General features: G+C 41.6%; 1 protein-coding gene across 4 annotated transcripts in view; it reads left to right on the top strand.

The window, feature by feature from the left end:
* Window positions 1-20,352, top strand: part of ctdspla (CTD (carboxy-terminal domain, RNA polymerase II, polypeptide A) small phosphatase-like a) — a 269,437-nt gene that overhangs the window by 230,565 nt on the left and 18,520 nt on the right. For all 4 annotated transcript variants that reach the window (XR_006311762.1, XR_006311761.1, XM_043690860.1 and 1 more), the window contains one exon: window positions 1,628-1,813. Coding sequence is in view for 2 of the 4 variants with exons in the window: in XM_043690860.1 (XP_043546795.1) it covers window positions 1,628-1,813 (186 nt within the window). In the remaining 2 variants the exon portion in view is untranslated. The remainder of the gene's footprint in view (window positions 1-1,627; window positions 1,814-20,352) is intronic.

Genomic DNA, 20,352 nt, shown 5'->3' with positions numbered 1-20,352 from the left:
GAAGAGAACAACAACAGACTCCCCTTCTTAGATGTCACTGTGGAATGAACAGTTAATGGAGAACTGCAGACCAGCATCTGTAACACACACACAGACTCAACTACAGGAACAATCATCCCAACACGCACAAACAGAATTGAATCAGTACATTATTTAAACTGACCACAACACACTGCAGCACCCAGGAAAAATACGTATACGGCTTATTTAAGAACAAAGGGTACCAATAAACACAGTCTGCCAATTTATTAAACAACAAATCCAAATAAGTAGACACAACATGCCCAGAAACTCTAGCCATGCTACCATGCATCAAAGACATCTCGGAGATGATGACCAGACTACTCCAGCCCTTTGGCATCATGGTAGCCCACAAACCTACCAACACACTGAAACAGCTTTTGATGAACCTAAAGGACCCTGTACCAGCAACCAGCAAAACAAAAGTCACTTATAAAATACCTGTAAGAACTGCAACAATACATCAAACAGGCAGGCAGAAAACTATCCACCAGGATACACAAACACCAACTAGCCACCAAAAGACATGACATACTATCGCTCGTATCCTTACATACAGACAAAGACAGACACCACTTTGACTGGAACAATACATCCGAGGCCTGGCATTCACACCGGAACTCCATCAATAAACATATTGATTTGGACCCCATTTACCAACCTCTGAGAAAAAGAACTGGGAATGATATCACCCCCCCCTAACAGAGCAAGACTAGTAAATAGAAAGCAGGATAGAATACTGCTTCACTGAAGGTTCACTGATGTTACCTAACATGGTGACGAAATGTCTGAAAACAAGCCTTCCAACTCAACGAGCAAGCCTAAACCTGAGGATATTGGACATGTGGAGAAGCAGTCTCTACTGTTCATGAGGTGTAACCATCCTGAAAATACAGAGGAGACATGATTTGAGCATACAGACATTAATGTATTTAGTTGTCTTGATGCTTTATTTATTTATACCACTAGGAGACACTGTTGACTCAGCTTGACTCTGAGTTTGGAGTCTCAGAAATCTGCCCTTCAGTCAATTGCGAAACTGTGATTGTTGATTTGATATTGAGTATATTAATAGAAGAGATTCTTATCAATATAAAATCATCTGCAGTTCAATTATTCAATGATTGTTATGTGTATGGAATAGTGAAGACCTGTTCATGACTGTCAGCCCCTTTCTTTGGTCAGAGGAGAATGTGGATGACAGCTGTTCTATTAATATTTCAATATAAACTTGAAATTTTCTCTCAACCCAGATCCCCTTTTAAAGGTATGAACTAATAGCTGTGTTTAGAAAATTGGATCAATTTTATTGTGTTTGTAGCCCTGCATTTTGTGAATTTGATGAGAAAATGTAATTTCACCACATGAAAGTTCAACATTCAGATTCTATTTGTTGTCACCTTGCAAATGAACCCATTTAACAATGGAATCAGTCATAGCATTAAAACCAAATATCGAACAGATTATTTTTGATTATTTTGACTATGTGTAGATATTTACAGCTGAATGGGTTAACTCCCTGTCCAATTAGAAATTTTATTTGTTTTGAAGCTGCTGTGTCAGATGTTGAGATCTAACTTGCTTGGTTTATCCTTTCTTTTCAAAGTATGCAGATCCAGTAGCAGACTTGCTGGATCGTTGGGGCGTGTTCAGGGCCAGGCTCTTCAGAGAATCATGCGTTTTCCACCGAGGAAACTATGTGAAAGATCTCAGTCGACTAGGGAGGGACTTGAGCAAGGTCATTATAGTGGATAACTCGCCGGCATCCTACATCTTCCACCCTGAAAATGCAGTGAGTATTCATTTTCATAACAAAACATACTACCTTTCCAAGTTGCTCTTTTTATTTTACAGGAGCTGAATAGAAGCTGTGTCAATATTCAGCACGTGCTCAGGAAAGCAGTGTAGAACGCCACCTCCTGATTACATAACCATGAGTGCACCGTCTTTTCAGCCTGGTTTTAACTTATTCAGACTATTTTTGACCACTTGGAAATTAAAATTTCATGCCAGATTGGTGTCTTCGAAGTAGGCAGCCACACACACCAAAAATGTTTTCTTCATATTCCTTCTAGATCTTTACAACTTATTGCAAATCTATTTCCTCGGGTTATTGACTATGCTACCTTTGTTTCTCAGTTTATCCATAGCTAAGGCAACATTCTGTGGATACTGGAAATATGAAATATAAACACAACTGCTGCATTTACCTGGTAGGTCTGGCAGCATCTCTGTAGAGAGGAACAGAAATAATGTTTCATTTCAGTACTTTTAATAAGTTCCTCCCAATCTTATCTAAGCAAAAGAGAACAACACTTGACACTCCATGTAACAAGGTATTCAGTGCCACTACCATTATGTAGAGAAGTTCACAATGCAATGCAAAGCCATTTGACCCATCTGATCTGTGCTAACAGAGGAAAAAGCTATCCAGTTTAATTCCACTTTCCACTTCTTGCTCTATAGCTTTGTAGATTACAGCTCTTCCAATCTATAGCAAGAGTTCTTCTTTTATGTTGTGAGGGTGTCTCCTTCAATAGCCTTTTCTGGCAGTGAGTTTCAGAACCTACCCCCTACTAGGTCTCTTCTCTAATATTGTCGATCAATTTATTTAAATCTGTACCCATTAGTTTTTAAATTCTCCACTAAGGGAGAAAAACGTTCTTCCTGTCTACCATATCTAGGCCCCTTATGATTCTGTACACCTCAATTAAATTTCCCATCAGCCTTCTCTGTCCAGAGAATACATTGTCAGCCCATACAGTTCCTTTTTAGCTAAAGTGCTCCATTCCTGGCAAATACTTTTGCAAACCTCCTTGAACAGAGAGAAGAAAGTCAGCAAAGGATAAACAATGGGCCAGGATTGGGTTTATGCCCGAAACGTCGATTCTCCTTCTCTTTTGATGCTGTCTGACCTGTTGCGCTTTTCCAGCAACACATTTTTAAGCCAGGATTGGGACCCCAACACTTCAGCTTCAACTGAGCAGAGAGAGAGAGGGGGTCAGCAACACATTAAGTTGTGGTCTAGGATTAGGGCCCAGCAGAGAGAGGGATGTCCTAGTTTAATAGCTGTACCTTCAGGGACTGCTGTTTGGGAAAGCAAATAAAACAGAGGCAAGTGTGTTGATTGGTTTGCAGTTTTAAAAGTGTGTGTATTTGGAAGAAGGGATTGACTGAAGAACACAGGAATGCGTGATATAAGAAATAAAGTAAAAAAGAGTAAGGCAAGTACAGTTGTGTAAGAGAAGTAAGTTAATAGTATTCTTATACACGCATAATTTTATTTTAAAAAGTAAGTAATTAAGGGACTGAAAGGAAGTTATTCAGTAGAGCTTGCACCTGTGATATTTTCTTCCTTTGCTATGTGTCAAATTATGGAAATTTCGGTTGTCTCTGGTGACCACATGTGCATGAAGTATGCCCAACTGCAGCGACTGGCAAACTGTATTTCGGATTTGGAGTTGTGGGTGAATTCGCTAAAGAATCTGCAATGCTGGATTTGGGCAAAGCACATTCAGTGAGATGGTTACTCCGCAGATAGAAACTGAATGGGCAGAAAGGCAGAGTAGAGGACGGCAGCGAGTGCAGAAGTTGCCTGTAGCTATCCCACTTTCTAACAGATATACTGTTTTAAGTAATATTGGAGGAGATGACTACGCAAGGGAGAGCAGTGATAGCCAAATGCATGGCACCATGGGTGGGTCTGCTGCACAAGAGGGGGAGAAGAAGGAACTGCAAGGCTATAGTGGTGTAGCAGTAGGGGATTCAATTGTAGGAGGTTGTGCAAGCAGAATTTAGGGAACTAGGAAGTAGATGAAAGAGCAGGACCCACAAAGTAGTCATAGAGATGTATGGCATAGAAACAGACCCTTCGATCCAATCTGTCCCTGCCGACTAGATATCCCAACCCAATCTAGTCCCATCTGCCAGCACCCGGCCCATATCCCTCCAAACCCTTCCTATTCATATACCCATCCAAATGCCTTTTAAATGTTGCAATTGTACCAGCCTCCACCACTTCCTTGAGTAGCTCATTTCATACACGTACCACCCTCTGCGTGAAAATGTTGCCCATTAGGTCTCTTTTATATATTTTCCCCTCTCACCCTAACCTATGCCCTCTAGTTCTGGACTCCCCGACCCCAGGGAAAAGAATTTGTCTATTTATCCTATCCATACCCCTCATAATTTTGTAAACATCTATAAGGTCACCCCTCAGCCTCCGATGCTCCGGGGAAAACAACCCCAGCCTGTTCAGCCTCTCCCTTTCAAATCCTCCAACCCTGGCAACATTCTTATAAATCTTTTCTGAGCCCTTTCAAGTTTCACAACATCTTTCCGATAGGAAGGAGACCAGAATTACACGCAGTATTCCAACAGTGGCCTAACCAATGCCCTGTATGGCCGCAACATGACCTCCCAACTCCTGTACTCAATTCTCTGACCAATAAAGAAAAGAATACCAAATGCCGCCTTCACTATCCTATCTACCTGCGACTCACTTTCAAGGAGCTATGAACCTGCACTCCAAGGTCTCTTTGTTCAGCAACACTCCCTAGGACCTTACCATTTAAGTGTATAAGTCCTGCTATCTACACTGTAAGTAATTAAAAAAAATTTGCTTTCCCAAAATGCAACACTTCTCATTTATCTGAATTAAACTCCAACTGCCACTTCTCAGCTCATTGGCCCATCTGATCAAGGTCCCGTTGTAATCTGAGGTAACCTTCTTCGCTGTCCACTACACCTCCAATCTTGGTGTCATCAGCAAACTTACTAACTATACCTCTTATGCTCACATTCAAATCATTTATATAAATGATGAAAAGTAGAGGACCCAGCACCGATCCTGGTTACAGGCTTCCAGTCTGAAAAACAACCCTCCACCACCAGTTGAGGCAGTTGTGTATCCAAATGGCGAGTTCTCCCTGTCTTCCATCATCTCTGGATTACCTTGGGTGCCACATGCTAGTGAGTCTAGAAGTGGGAAGTTAGTCCAGCTGAATGTATGGCTGGAAAGTGGATGCAGAAGGGGCAGCTTTAGATTATTGGGGCATTTAGACTGTTTTTAGGGGCAATACGACCTATACAAAGCTGTTTGGTTGCACCTGAGCAGGAATGGGGCCAGCATTTATGCAAGGAGATTTGTGAGTACAATTGAGCCAGATTTAAACTAATGTGGCAGGGGTTTGAATCCAGAGAGATTGTTCAGCAGGGATAGATGAATGGCCAAGTTAGAGACAGCAACAGAATTGGAAAAGTATATAGAAATTATTGACTAGTCAGTGCATAAGGGAGTTTGGCAAGGTTGGATGGTATTTATTTCAATATAAGGAGTATGACAAACAACGCAGATGAGTTATGGGCACAAATTAAAACAAGGGAGCATGATGTTATTGCTGTCACTGAGATATGGCAAGGCAGTCCAGAATTGGCAGCTCTAAAGTTTCAGGATACAGGGCCATGAGGTGAGATGGGCAAAGAAGTGAATGAGGAGGGAATGTTGCAGTATTAATTGGGGAATCAATTGCAGCAGAAAAGAGGGATGACATAAGATATAGGTACAGAATTAGGCCATTTAGCCCATCATGTCTGCTCCACAGCTCAATCTGTTGTACAAGTTCATTTACAATGTTTCATATACTGCATGCATTTAAGTACAGCACCCCCAGTCCTGCATTGACTGCCCATACTTCTGAGTTGTCTCCTGAGCTTGAAGTTAGATTCTTGAGATTTTCCATGCTGTTTTGTTCTTTGTTCTGAAAACTTCAAAAAACTCTGCTGAGCTCCTCCCACTTTACCTTTTTTCATAGTTTTCCATGCATGTGAACCCACCTCCCTCTATTTAGGATAAAGTCCTATCCATACAGTTATGTGATTAGCCAGCATGATTCAGGTGGAGTCCAACCCATTGGAACAGCTCCCTCCTTCCCCTGTACTGGTGCCAATGGGCCCATGAATTTGAACCAGTTTCTCCCATACCAATCTGTGAGCCATTCATTTATCTCTTTAATCATTTTGACCCTGTGCCAATTTGCTAATGGCTCAGATAGTAATCTGGAGATTATTACCTTTTTGGTTCTTTTTAATTTAGTGTCTAACTGTTCACATTCCATCAGCAGAACCTCTTCCCTCCTTTCTTCCTATGTGAATCATGAGAACTGAATCTTTCCCCTCCTACTCCAAGTTCCTCTGCAGCCTAGATGAGATAACTTGAGCAAAAAAAAAACAAAAGAACTGCAGATGTTAGAAATCAAACAAAACAGGAATTTCTAGAAAATCTCAGCAGATCTGGCAGCATCTGTAGAAAGAAATCAGAGTGAATGTTTTGGGCTCAGATGGCCCTTTTTCAGAACTGACCTTTGTTCTGAAGAAGGGCCGTTGAACCTGAAACATTAACTCTGATTTCTTTCCACAGATGCTGTCAGAGCTGCTGAGGATTGTCTAGCAGTTTCTGTTTTTGTTTGAGATACCTTGAACCTGGGCACAAGGCAGGCAACACAGCCTTCTGAACTCTCAATCCTGGTCACAGACAACATCCTAGAAAGCTTCTCAAATCAAGCCTTATGGGTAGAACTTAAAAGCCAAAGTAAAAATCTCATTACTAGGAGTGTAATTAATCCCCAGACAGTCTGAGAAAAACTAAAGAGCACATATGTAGGCAAATTTCAAAAATGTGTAAAAGTAACAGGGTACATTTGTATTTCCACTCAAGTGCTGGAAAATAGGATTAGAATAATTTGGTGTTTTTTTTAATGAGTTGATGGGCCAAAGGGACTTCTGTTCTGTCTACTTTAATAACTCTATAACCTCTATATATGTTTCGTACACCAAATAGAAGTAAAATACTGCAGATGCTGGAATTCTGAAGCAATTTTGTTTCTTTGAAGGAAAAGGCTTTGAAGAAATCATATTGAGTTCAATGCTAACTCTGTTTCTTTCTCCACAGAAGTTGCCAGACCTGTTGAGTTTCTCCAGCATTTTCTATGTTTGTTTCATTCTCCAGTATTCGCATGTTGAAATAGGCAGCAAAAGACTGAGATTTGCAAAGGTTTTACTGTAAATTACAAGCATCAGTTTCTACCTCTCCCTTTCCAGAAGTGACAGACTGCTGAGGAAGAACATAGATCTTCATTTTATTCAGTAGAATCAGATTTACCTGCAAAACGTCATCACAGCCGGATCCAAACTTGCAATCTTCTGCTAACGGCACTTACTACACCAAAGTCATATGCCATTAGGACATGGTGCCAGCCCAATAACTCCTGCTGTATTTTTATTTTTTTAATATACAGAAATGAGTCACCAAATTAACCAACCACCAGTGAGCAAATAACAAGCACTGCCCACCAGAGGCAATGTAAAGAATTCAACTTTTTTCTTAACCAAATTTAACCAATCGCCCAGTCAAGAAATCAGCTGTTAAATACAAAGTCCAAATGAGCATCAACCGATCGGTCATCTCTGGATTTGTTTGAATCTTCAAGGGACCTGCATTTCTAACTTCTGACAGACACAGTTTCTTTTAAGAAAAAATAAATGTATTTATACAAGAGTACATAGATATTAAAAAGCAATTTCAGATTCCCATTTACTCAAAAGCAAGACATCCTTTTTCTGGAAAGTCCAATAGTTTTTCTGGAGAGGTATTCGTCTTTGTGAAACAGTCCAATAGTTGAAATCATTCCAAGCTTAAAGATTTCTTTTATCTCTGGTGTCTAAACCGGCTAGGCGTTTTTCCCACTTTCAATTTTTGTTGAATGTACATTATTACACAAAGATAATCGGTCTATTTAATATTTTGTTGGTGTTGTTCTTTTAGTTCCTTTTATGGACAGCATTTCCTCCAAGATCCCTGAATGTATCAGCATGAGCCAGAGTTTCAGTGCCTAATGTGCTCTCCATCACTCTTATTTTCTTTACTTCCCATGCCAAGAGGCAGCTTTTCCCATTTCCTCCTCGTGGGACTATCACAAATCCTTCTACACTGAAAAATCCCACTGTAAATTTGGTTGCCAGGTACCACCAAAAATGATTGTCATGTTATTGGGACCACAAAAGTGAAGTAGTTCAACATACACTTCTCCATTTTAAATCTTTTTAAAGGTTTATTTGTTCTTGAGGTATCCTCCATCTTCAGGTCTTTCATGTTCAGACTAAATTCCAGCACATTGAAACTTAGATAATACACAAGCTCGCCTCTGACCTCGTCTATGTACCTAACAGTTGAGCTGTCAATGAGACTCCCTGCTGTTCTGTCTCATGTTTGGTCGCAGCCTCACCTTTTTGTCCAGATCTGGTACAACTAATTACAGAAGAATTGATATTTTCTAATATTCTTGGTAGAATTACAGTTGATACATCCAGGTTAATTTCCAAATGCACATGTTTGAAAGTTCCAGAAGCTGGACTATAAATTTTGAATTTGTTCTTATATCAATTCATTTCTAAACATTTTCTTTGAAGTCATTGGTGCCCTCCAACAAAACAATCTTGGAAATGCTTGATAAAGAAACTTGAAAGGTTCACATTACATTGCTGGGTCTGCCTTCAGTTGTGAACACCCTCATGTTAACAAAACTGCCTAACTGAAAAATACTATATGCAAGAAGATTAATTTAACCCATAAAAAGCCTTTATGTAACTTTCAGAACTTCCCCTCTATTTCTGATGCTTATTTTGGGAGCTGTGAGAATACTTTGCACTCGAGCAGTTTACCCTGAATGAACATTGCTTTCATGTCTATCAAGTTACACTTGCATGAAAAAGTTTTAAAAACGGCTAAAAATATTCTCAAAATAGCTTCCCAGCTGTAGGAGAGCCTATCCTAATTGCTTCCCCCCAGACATTCCTCAAAACCTCTAGCTACCAACCTAGCTTTGGTGTGATAGATTCTACCTTTTGGACCTTTTCTATTCAGATTTATCAGTGTGATAAAGCAGATTGACATCGACCATTAACTTCCAAATATAGTCAAATAGTGCAGCCTCTTTCATCGTCTTATCTTCTATTCTACTAATAGCCACAGTTGCATCCTTTATGTGGGAACTTTGTTTTTATGCAGTTTTGGGTAACACTCTAATACCTATGCTACCCGCTCACCTTATCCAGCTGCGGCCTTTTTTTTCACATTGAGTTTTTTCGGGCAACAATCAAAATTTCTATAAAGCTCCTCTTTACTCGAAGACCATATGACATAGGAGTGGAAGCAAGGCCATTCGGCTCATTGAGTCCACTCTGCCATTTAATCGTGGCTGATGGGTGTTTCAATTCCACTTACCTGCAGTCTCCCCGTAGCTCTTAATTCCTTGCGAGAGCAAACATTTATCAATCTCTACCTTGAAGGCACCCAACGTCCCACCCTGCACTGAGCTCTGTGGCAATGAATTCCATAGGCCCACCGCTATCTGGCTGAAGAAATGTCTCCTTATTTCCATTCTAAATTGACACCCTCTAATTCTAAGGCCAAACCCATGGGTCCTAGTCTCCACGCCTAATGGAAGCAACTTGCCAGCGTCCACCCTTTGTAAGCCGTGCATTGTCTTGTAAGTTTCTATTAGATCTCCCCTCAACCTTCTAAACTCTAATAAATACAATCCCAGGATCCTCAGCCGATCATCATATGTTAGGCCTGCCATTCCAGGGATCATCTGTGTGAGTCTCTGCTGGACATGCTGCAGTGCCAGTGTGTCCTTCCTGAGGTGTGGGGCCCAAAATTAGACACAGTATTCTAAATAGGTCCTAACCAGAGCTTTATAAAGTCTCAGAAGCACATCGCTGCTTTTCTACTCCAACTCTCTTGAGTTAAATGACAACATTACATTTGCTTTCTTAATCACTGATTCAACCTGCAAATCAACCTTTAAAGAATCCTGGACTAGCACTCCCAAATCCCTTTGTACTTTGGCTTTATGAATTTTCTCACTGTTCAGAAAATAGTGCACGCCTGTATTCTTTTTTCCAAAGTGCAAGACCTGACACTTGCTCACGTTGAATTTCATCAGCCATTTCCTGGACCATTCTCCTAAACTGTCTAAATCTTTCTGCAGCCTTCCCGTCTCCTGAGTATTACCTGCCTGTCCACCTAACTTTATATTATTGGCAAACTTTGCCAGAATGCCCCTGTCCCTTCATCCAGATCATTAATATATAAAGTGAACAGCTGTGGCCCCAACACTGAACCCTGCGGGACTCCACTTGTCACTAGCTGCCATTCTGAAAAAGAACCTTTTATCCCAACACTCTGCCTTCTGTCAGATAGTCAATCCCCAGTCCATGCCAGTAGCTCACCTTGAAGACTATGGGCCCTCACCTTACTCAGCAGCCTCTCATGAGGCACCTTATTAAAGGTCTTTTGGAAGTCTAGATAACATCCGCTGGGTTTCCCTGGTCTAACCTACTTGTTACCTCTTCAAAGAATTCTAACAGGTTTGTCAGACACAACCTCTCCTTTGCTAAATCCATGCTGACCTGTTCTAATCCGACCCTGCACTTTCAAGAATTTCGAAATTTCATCCTTAACGATGGATTCTAGAATTTCACCTACAACCAAGGTGAGGCTAATCAGCCTATAATTTTCCATCTTTTGTCTTGATCCTTTCTTGAACAAGGGGTTACAACAGCGATTTTCCAATCATCTGGGACTTTCCCTGACTCCAGTGATTTTTTTGAAAGATCACTGTCAGCACCTCCGCTATTTCCTCAGCCACCTCTCTCAAAACTCTAGGATGTAGCCCATCGGGGCCAGGAGATTTATCAATTTTTAGGCCTTTTAGATTTTCTAGCACTTTCTCTTTTGTAATGGCTACCATACTCAATTCTGCCCCCTGACTCTCCTTAATTGTTGGGATATTACTCATGACTCTCCTTAATTGTTGGGATATTACTATGAAGACTGACACAAAGTACTTATTAGGTTCTGCAGCTACTTCCTTATCTCCTAGCACTAGCCTTCCAGCATCAATTTGGAGCGACCCAATTCTACTTTTGCCTCTCGTTTGTTTCTTATGTATTGAAAGAAACTTCTACTATCATTTCTAATATTACTGGCTCGCTTACCTTCATATTTGATCCTCTCCTTCCTCATTTCTTTCTTTGTTATCCTCTGTTTGTTTTTGTAATCTCTTGGCCACTTCATAGGCTCTCTGTTTTTCTTTGATACATTTGCTGACTTCCTTTGTCAATCATGGCTGTCTAAGCCCTCCCCGAATAATCTTTCTTTTCTTTGGGATGAACTTCTGTACGGTGTTCTCAATTACGTCCAGAAACTTCTGTCATTGTTGCTCTACTGTCTACCTCACAAGGCTCTGCTTCCAGTTGATTTTCATCAGTTCCTCTCTCATGCCCCTGTAATTAGCTTTATTTAACTGTAACACCGTTACATCCGATTTTGCCTTCTCTCTTTCAAACTGCAGACTGAATTTTACCATATTATGATCACTGCCTCCTAAGTGTTCCCTTACTTTAAGATCTTTTATAAAATCTGGTTCACTACATAGAACTATATCCGGAATAGCCTACTTCCTGGTGGGCTCCTTCACAAGCTGTTCCAAAGCCATCCTGTAAGCATTCCATGAATTCCTTTTCTTTGGGTCCATCAGCAACATTATTCACCCAGTGCATTTGCATTGTGAAGTGCCCCATGATCACTGTGACCTTGCCTTTCTGACATGCCCTATTATTTCCTGGTACATCTTGCGTCTCTGGTCTTGACAACTGCTGGGTGGTCTGTACGTAACTCCCTTTATGGTTTTGTGGTTCCTCAACTCCACCCAGACAGACACCACATCATCTGACCCTATGTCATTTAGTGCCATAGATTCAATCTCATTCTTAACTAACAAGGCAATCCTGCCCCCTCTGCCCATCTCCCTGTCTTTTCGATAAGTTGTAAATCCTTGAATGTTTAACTGCCAGTCCTGAACCCCCTGCAACCATGTCTCTGTGATGCCTACCATATCTTAATCATTCACGATGATTTGTATCGTTAATTAATCAGTTTTGATAGGAATACTATGAGCATTTAGATAAAGCGCCTTAATGCTAATTTTCTTATCCTCATGATTTCCAGCATCTCATAATATATTCTAAATTATCATTACTTTTTGCTTCATTCCTAGCCTGCTTTGAACGTAAACCCTGCACACATGCTAACCTGCTGCTTATCTTTCTACTTGACTCCATACTCGCTGTTGCTTTCCCTCCCCCCCCCCCCCCCCCCCCCGACTCACAAGTTTAAAGTCTTAATGACCATCCGATTTATCCTTTTCGCCAGAACACTGGTTCCAGATCGGTTCAGGTGGAGACCGTTCCTTTTGGTATACAGATCCTCTAGATCCAAAACTGATGCCAATGTCCCATGAAATTGGAATCCCTCTTTCCCACACCAATCCCTTAGCCACGTGTATACTTCCCTAATTTTCTTACCCCTATGCCAATTAGCACGTGGCTTGAGCAGTAATCCAGAGATTATGACCCTTGAGGACCTGTTTTTCAATTTCCTTCCTAGTGCTTGATAACCCCCAAACAGGTCCTTCTTCCTAACCTTGCCTGTGTTGTTAGTACCAACATGGGCCACAACAACTGGATCCTCCCTGTTCCGCTCCAATATCCTTTTAAGCGGTCGGAGATGTCCTGCATCCTGGCACCGGGCAGGCAACACACCATGCGGGACTCCCAATACAGCTCGCAAAGGACACTATCTGTCCTCCTAATTATAGAATCCCCCATAACAATTACTTGGCTTTTTGCTCCCCCTCCCCTCTTGAATGGCCTTCTGCACCATGGTGCCGTGGTCAGCTAGCTCATCCTGTCCACAGTCTTTTTCCTCATCCTCACAGGGGGCAAGAATCTCATACCCGTTGGACAAGGTCAGGGGCTGAGGCTCCTCCACTCCTGTACTCAGAATCCCCCTATCTGCCTCACTTACAGTCACATCCTGTTGTTCCTGATCATTAACTGAGTTTGAATTACTTAATCTTGCGGGTGTGAGTGCCTCCTGAAACAAAGCATCCAGGTAACTCTCCCCCTCCCGAATGTGCCGCAGTGTTTGAAGCTCAGATTCCAGATCATCAGTTCTGATCGGGAGTTCTTCCAGCAATCATCACTTGCTGCAGATGTGATCACTGCCGTTCACAATGGGATCAGCCAGCTCCCACATCATACAGCTATAACACATCACCTGTCCAGCCATCTCTGCTTAATTAATTTATACAAATTTATAAATTAAATAAGTTCTAGTACTTCTCTATGGTCTTATTCAACTAACCAACTAATAGTAAACTTTTAATCTATCACACAATACACAGGAAATATAAATTGAAATGCCTTACCTTAGCAACACACAAGAGTCCTTTTGTTTTGGTTAGAGGAGGAGGATGGGTGGGAGACAGTGCAAGTGTATTGTCTCGAGATTCAGCCACTGCCCAAATATATACCCAGCAGTCCTCTGCTCCTTGTTGTGGCCTCTCCCTCTGCTGCTCCTTTACCAAAGAGAGAGGATCCTCCTCTCACCTCTTGACAAATGGAGGCCCAATGCCTGAGGTAAGTTTTTCAAACAGTTTACTTACCTTCTTAGCAGTCCTCTGCTCCTCCCTCTCACTTCTCGACAAATGGAGGCCCTGATGCTTGAGGTAAGTTTTTTTAAACAGTTTTTAAATGCCCTTTTCCTTCTAAGTGTATCTCTGAATCACTATTAGAATTATATTTTCTGGTTGTCCAGTCTGCTGCCTATCTACAGCCCTCACTTCTCACCCCTCGTTTTAGACCTTTAGACAATTTTTACATTTCCCATAGTCTTACCCTTCAGGTACTAGTATCTTGGCCATCCTCCAGTGATGTGACTCTGATGGCTGGTAATCTACTATGGGCAAAAAATCCTCACATGAAATTGTGTTTTCCACATTCTTCACCATCATACAAGTATCAGTATGTACTTCTCAGCTTTTAAATCCTGCCCCTCTAATTCCAAATTGTAGAACTCATGGATATGCATACTACATAGTGCTTCTTCATCAGCACCATCTCCCACATTCTCACGTGTTCAAAAATTCGTAACTTCTCCCAACTGCTTTTGAGGAATATGCCTTTATTATCTGATTCCTTTGTTATGAAAAATTTTCCATCATGTCCAGCACTTTTTCATGGCCCTTTCCATTTCCAGTATCTTTCTCTTATTTAACCATGTCACTGGGTGTGAAATCTCCAGTGGGTGGTCTCATGCAATGTTTCAATGTTCTAATTTCTTTTCTGACTCTTCAGTTTTAATTAATGCTTTTCTACTGGCATGTGAATCATTTAAATGGGTGTAAAAAAAATCGAGCTGATTGTTGTTCCTTCTAGTCTGGTGAATTGTCAAACAGTATTGAAGAAAATTTAGGTTCCAACCACAAACTAACGGGTATAGACTTTATTCCTCAATCACCTGTAAGAAATCTTTGCATGTACTGCCTATGCAAGTCCCAGTTGTAACTTGCAGTTTGACTGATATGCCAATATTTTGTATGATGTGGAGGTGCCGGTGTTGGACTGGGGTGAACAAAGTTAAAAATCACACAAAACCAAGTTACTTTCCAACAGGTTTATTTGGAAGTACACATTTTTCAGAGCACTGCTCCTTCATCAGGTTGCTAGTGGGACAGGATGATAGAATATAGTGCCTATATTCCAACCTTTAGTCAGACTGGTTCTGTTTCCAAAGCAGGCATTTGTAAAATGTCACATGGACTGACTGCTTACAGATTGTGAGCTTTATGAACAAAATAGAATGTATCTACAAATACAAATCTGCAAATGCAAATTCACCCCATATGTGTGTGTGTGCATGAGAGAGCGAGAGTGTCTGTCTGTGTGTGCGCACGTGCAAGCACACGCAAGTGTGACGGAATATATGCCTGTGAGAGGGTGAGTGTGGGGTTGTGTCTGAGAGAGAGCGTGTGTAAGAGAGGGTCTGCATGAGTGTAAGAGTGTGTGTGAATAGTCGAGTGTGTGGTGTTGGAAAAGCACAGCAGGTCAGGCAGCATCCGAGGTGCAAGAGATTCCATGTTTCATCAGGAAGTGTGTGCTTTAGTGTATAGTATCAAGGTTGGAATCCAGACAGACTCTAACCTCACACCTTTAATGCATTGTCTGACTGTGGTATCACCTTATTTTATAAAACCTTAAGTTATCTCAGGAATGTTGTGTGGTTTACATATAAATGATTCAAAACTGCAATCTTGGTTTATTCAATATATCACATCAGTTTATCTTTTACTATAAATTCTGTGTCCTATGATCCTGCCCCACTAGTTACCTGATGAAGGATCAGTGCTCCAAATATTTTGTCTCACAGCTCAATAATTGCATAGTTGTTTTCACTCAAGCCATTGATGAATAACTTTCTGCAATATGCATTATTATAATTTAAAGTTCCCACATGTCGCGACATATGTCATTCACTAAATTACCTCCATTATCTATTAAGAATTTTGTTGGTGACCCCCATGCCTGTGTCAATCCACATTTTGCAAGACTTTATTCGCTTCAGTCTGTTTTTCCTTATTGTTTACCACTGTGAATGTAACAAACCTGGTCACCAGGTGATAAATACACATTACCATTCCTGTCCTATATCTTCAGATCCATGGTTACTAATTAATTAAATTCATGAACTTAAAGAAAATCTGCAACAGGGTGATATGGTGCATTACAATTTTAGGACATAGGACATACAACATAGAAATGTACAGCACAGTACGGACCCTTTGGCCTACAATGTTGTGCCGAGGATTAATCCTAATCTAAAATAAAATAACCTAACATACGCTCTCCTCAATTCACTGCTGTCCACGTGCATGTCCAGCAGTTGCTTAAATGTCCCTAATGACTCTGCTTCCATCACCACCGCAGGCAACATATTCCATGAGTTCACAACTGTCTGCGTAAAGAACCTACCTCTGACATCTCCTCTATGCCTTCCTCCTAACACCTTAAAACTATGACCCCTCATGACTGTTAATTCTGCCTTGGGGAAAGGTCTCTGGCCATCGACTCTATCCATGCTTCTCATTACCTTGTACACCTCAATCAGGTCACCTCTGTTCTTCCTCCTCTCCAGAAAGGTATAGCTCAGTCAACCTCTCCTCGTAAGACAAGCCCTCCAGTCCAGGCAGCATCCTGGGAAACCTTCTTTGCACCCTCTCCAAAGTCTCTGTATATTTCCCATAGTAGGGCAACCAGAACTGGACACAATATTCCAAATGTGGTCTCACCAGGGACTTGTAGAGCTGTAGTAAAACCTCGTGGCTCTTAAATTCGATCCCCCTGTTAATGAAAGCAAAAACACCAGATGCTTTCTTAACAACCTTATCCACTTGGGTGGCACCTTTGAGGGATCTGTGCACTAGAACACCAAGATCCCTCTGTTCCTCCACACTGCCAAGAATCCTGTCTTTTTAATCCTATATTCAGCATTCAAGTTCGACCTTCCAAAATGCATCACTTTGCATTTATCCAGGTTGAACTCCATCTGCCGTTTCTCAGCTCAACTCTACATCCTGTCAATGTCGAGCTGCAGCCTGCAATTGCCCTTGATACAATCAACAGCACCTCCAACCTTTGGGTCATTGGCAAATTTACTAACCCACCCCTCAATCTCCTCATCCAAGTCATTTATAAAAACTACAAAGAGCAGAGCCCTGCGGGACGCCAATCACAACTGACCTCCAGGCAGAATGCTTTCCATCTACAACCACTTTCTGCCTTCTGTCAGCCAACTAATTCTGAATCCAGATGCCAAGTCTCCCTGTGTCCCATACCTCCTGACTTTATGAATGACCCTATCATGGGGAACCTTATCAAATGTCTTGCTGAAGTCCAGATACACCACATCCGCTGCTCAACCTTTGTCACGTCTTGTCACCTCCTCAAGAATGACCTGCCCCTCTCAAAGCCATGCTGCGACTGCCTTTAATCATACTATGCTTTTCCAAAAGGTCATAATTCCTATCCCTCAGAATTCTTTTCAAAACCTTGCTGACCACGGACATAAGACTGATTGATCTGTAATTGCCAGGGATTTCCGTATTCTCCTTGAAAAGAGGAACAATATTCGCCACCCTCCAGTGCGACTCCCATGGAGAGTGAGGAAGCAAATATGTTCACCAGCAGCTTAGCAACCTCCTTTATTGCTTCCCGGAGCAACGCATGATAAATCTGGTCTGGTCCTGGGGACTTATCAATCTTAATGTATTCTTGATCTGTTCAAGCCTGATTCCCCACTCCTCACAGTTCTCATTCACAACAAAGTCCCTTTCCTTAGTGAAAATTGAAGCAAAAAACTCATTTAGGGCTTCCCCTATCTTCTCAGACTCCACGCACAAGTTCCCTACGCTCTCCATGGTACGCCTTACCTTTTCCCTGATCATTCTCTTATTCCTCACATATGAGTAAAATGCCGTTGGGTTCTTCCAAATCCTTCCTGCCAAGCCTTTTACATGTCCCCTCCTGGCTCTCCTCAGTCCATCTTTTAGTTCCTTCCTAGCAAGGGTCTAGCAAGCTTGTAATCCTTTCCAGCTCTGCTGGACCCTTGCTTTCTCCATCTTGTGTAAGCTGCCTCCTCCTTTTTGACGAGAAGCTCCTCTGATCTCGTCATCCAAGGCTCCTTAATCTTACCCCTGTCTCAGAGGAACAAATTTATGCATCATTCACAACAACGGCTCCATAAACAGTTTCCACGTGTCTGTTGTGACCTTTCTGTGAAACAATAGCTCCCAATCTGTACATCCCAACTTCTGTCTGGTAGCGTCATAATTTCCTTTTCCCCAATTAAGTTTCTTGCCATGTTAACTGCTCCTTTCCCTCTCCATGGCTATGGTAAATGTGAGGCAGTTGTGGTCACTGCCATCAAAGTGTTCTCCTGCCATGAGATCTGACATCTGTCCTGGCTCATTGCCGAGCACCAAATCCAAAATGGCCTCTCCCCTTGTCAGCCTGTCTACGTACTGAGTTAGGAAACACCCCTGAACATACCTGACAAAAACGGCTCCGTCCAAACCATCTGACTAAGGAACATTGTGATGTGATCAGTTTCTCAAGAAATTTGTGTTCTTTATCCACAACTCCGGCTTCCTGTAAATTGCTTTAATTTTTATGAGAAGGGATAAGTAAATTATTTATGCAATTTCCATATAAATCCTCCTTTTTTAGCCAGACCCCTATCTGTGGGGATCAGTAAATCGTCTTGAACCTCTTGATGAGAAACTCTAGGTTTCCTTGACAGAATAATGTCCTAATCCCATGAATTGCAATATTATAGCTTGACCAAAATGATGCAGCATTTCCTGGTCTTGGCAGAAGTAAAGCAAAAATACTTTATCATTCACCCTGTCCAAAGCATTGTTGTTTTTTCATTGAAGACCTACTCAGTACCATTGATCTGTCACTCTGGATGACATCAGTGCTTAAAAAATGAAGCAGCCCTGGAATCTCATAAGGGAGAAAGACTCTCTTTAAACTTTGCATCTTATTGTCATCACCTAATTGGAAGTAGATAGAGCTTTTACATTGTTTAACCAAACTTTTGTCTGCCTTGTGCAGGGTTTACAAATAATTGTTAAGCTAATTGAAGCCACACACGTGAGGTACAGCCACTTTCTAGTATGGCACAATTGAATGCATCAGTGACTAAGATTCTTCAGTCACCAACACAATATTTTGTTTCTGGGAGACAGTGAGGTCTGCAGATGCTGGAGATCAAAGTTGAGAGTGTTGCTGGAAAAGCACAGTAGGTCAGGCAGCATCTGAGGAGCAGGAAAATTGACGTTTCGGGCTGGAGACCTTCGTCCTGACCTGCTGTGCTTTTCCGATTTTTTTTTTATTCCTGTTCATCCTTACCATCCTGTCCGTTTCATGGACAGAAAGCAGCGTTAGTGTTGGGAGTCCAGTGACCCTTCTTCAGAAGACCCTCTTCTGAAGAAGGGTCACAGGACCTGAAAGGTTACCTCTGCTTTCTCTCTACAGATGCTGCCAGACCTGCTGAGTTTTTCCAGCAATTTGTTTTTGCTTCTGATTTCAAGCATCCACAATCTGTTTTATGAATTGTTTCAAATACTCGATTTGCAGAATTCTTGACATATTTACAGTCACACTGTACACTTAAGTGTGTACAAAACAATTTTCTGATTCAGTATATGGATGTATCTACTAGAGAAGGTGTAAAACTTGACCTACTCTTGGGAAATAAGGCAGGGCAGGTGACTGAGGTGTCAGTGGGGGAGCACTTTGGGGCCAGCAACCATAATTCTATTCGTTTAAAATCGTGATGGAAAAGGATAGACCAGATCTAAAATTTGAAGTTCTAAATTAGAGAGAGGCCAATTTTGACAGTATTAGGCAAGAACTTTCGAAAGTTGATTGGAGGCAGATGTTTGCAGGTAAAGGGACGGCTGGAAAATGGGAAGCCTTCAGAAATGAGATAACAAGAATCCAGAGAAAGTATATTCCTGTCAGGGTGAAAGGGAAGGCTGGTAGGTATAGGGAATGCTGGATGACTAAAGAAATTGAGGATTTGGTTAAGAAAAAGAAGGAAGGTGTAGACAGGTTAGATCGAGTGAATCCTGAGAAGAGGACAAAGAAAGTAGGAGTATACTTAAGAGGGAAATCAGGAGGGAAAAACGGGGACATGAGATTACTTTGGCAAATAGAATTAAGGAGAATCCAAAGGGTTTTTACAAATATATTAAGGACAAAAGGGTAATAAGGGAGAGAATAGGGCCCCTCAAAGATCAGCAAGGTGGAAAATGGGGGAGATACTAAATGAATATTCTGCATCAGTATTTACTGTGGAAAAGGATATGGAAGGTATAGACTGTAGGGAAATAGATGGTGACATCTTGCAAAATGTCCAGATTACAGTGGAGGAAGTGCTGGATGCCCTGAAACGGTAAAAGGTGGATAAATCCCAAGGACCTGATCAGGTGTACCCGAGAACTCTGTGGTAAGCTCGAGAAGTGATTGCTGGGCCTCTTGCTGAGATATTTGTATCATCGATAGTCGCAGGTGAGGTGCCGGAAGACTGGAGGTTGGCAAACGTGGTGCCACTGTTTAAGAAGGGCGGTAAAGACAAGCCAGGGCACTATAGACCGGTGAGCCTGACCTCGGTGGTGAGCAAGTTGTTGGAGGGAATCCTGAGGGACAGGATGTACATGTATTTGGAAAGGCAAGGACTGATTCGGGATAGTCAACATGGTTAGGTGCGTGGGAAATCATGTCTCTCAAACTTGATTGAGTTTTTGATGAAGTAACAAAGAAGATTGATGAGGGCAGAGCAGTAGATGTGATCTATATGGACTT

The sequence above is a fragment of the Chiloscyllium plagiosum genome, chromosome 5 (genome assembly GCF_004010195.1).
Source record: "Chiloscyllium plagiosum isolate BGI_BamShark_2017 chromosome 5, ASM401019v2, whole genome shotgun sequence".
NCBI classification, from domain to species: Eukaryota; Metazoa; Chordata; class Chondrichthyes; order Orectolobiformes; family Hemiscylliidae; genus Chiloscyllium; species Chiloscyllium plagiosum.
The sequence above is the reverse complement of the archived record's forward strand: the minus strand, read 5'-3'. Positions and strand labels throughout refer to the sequence as shown.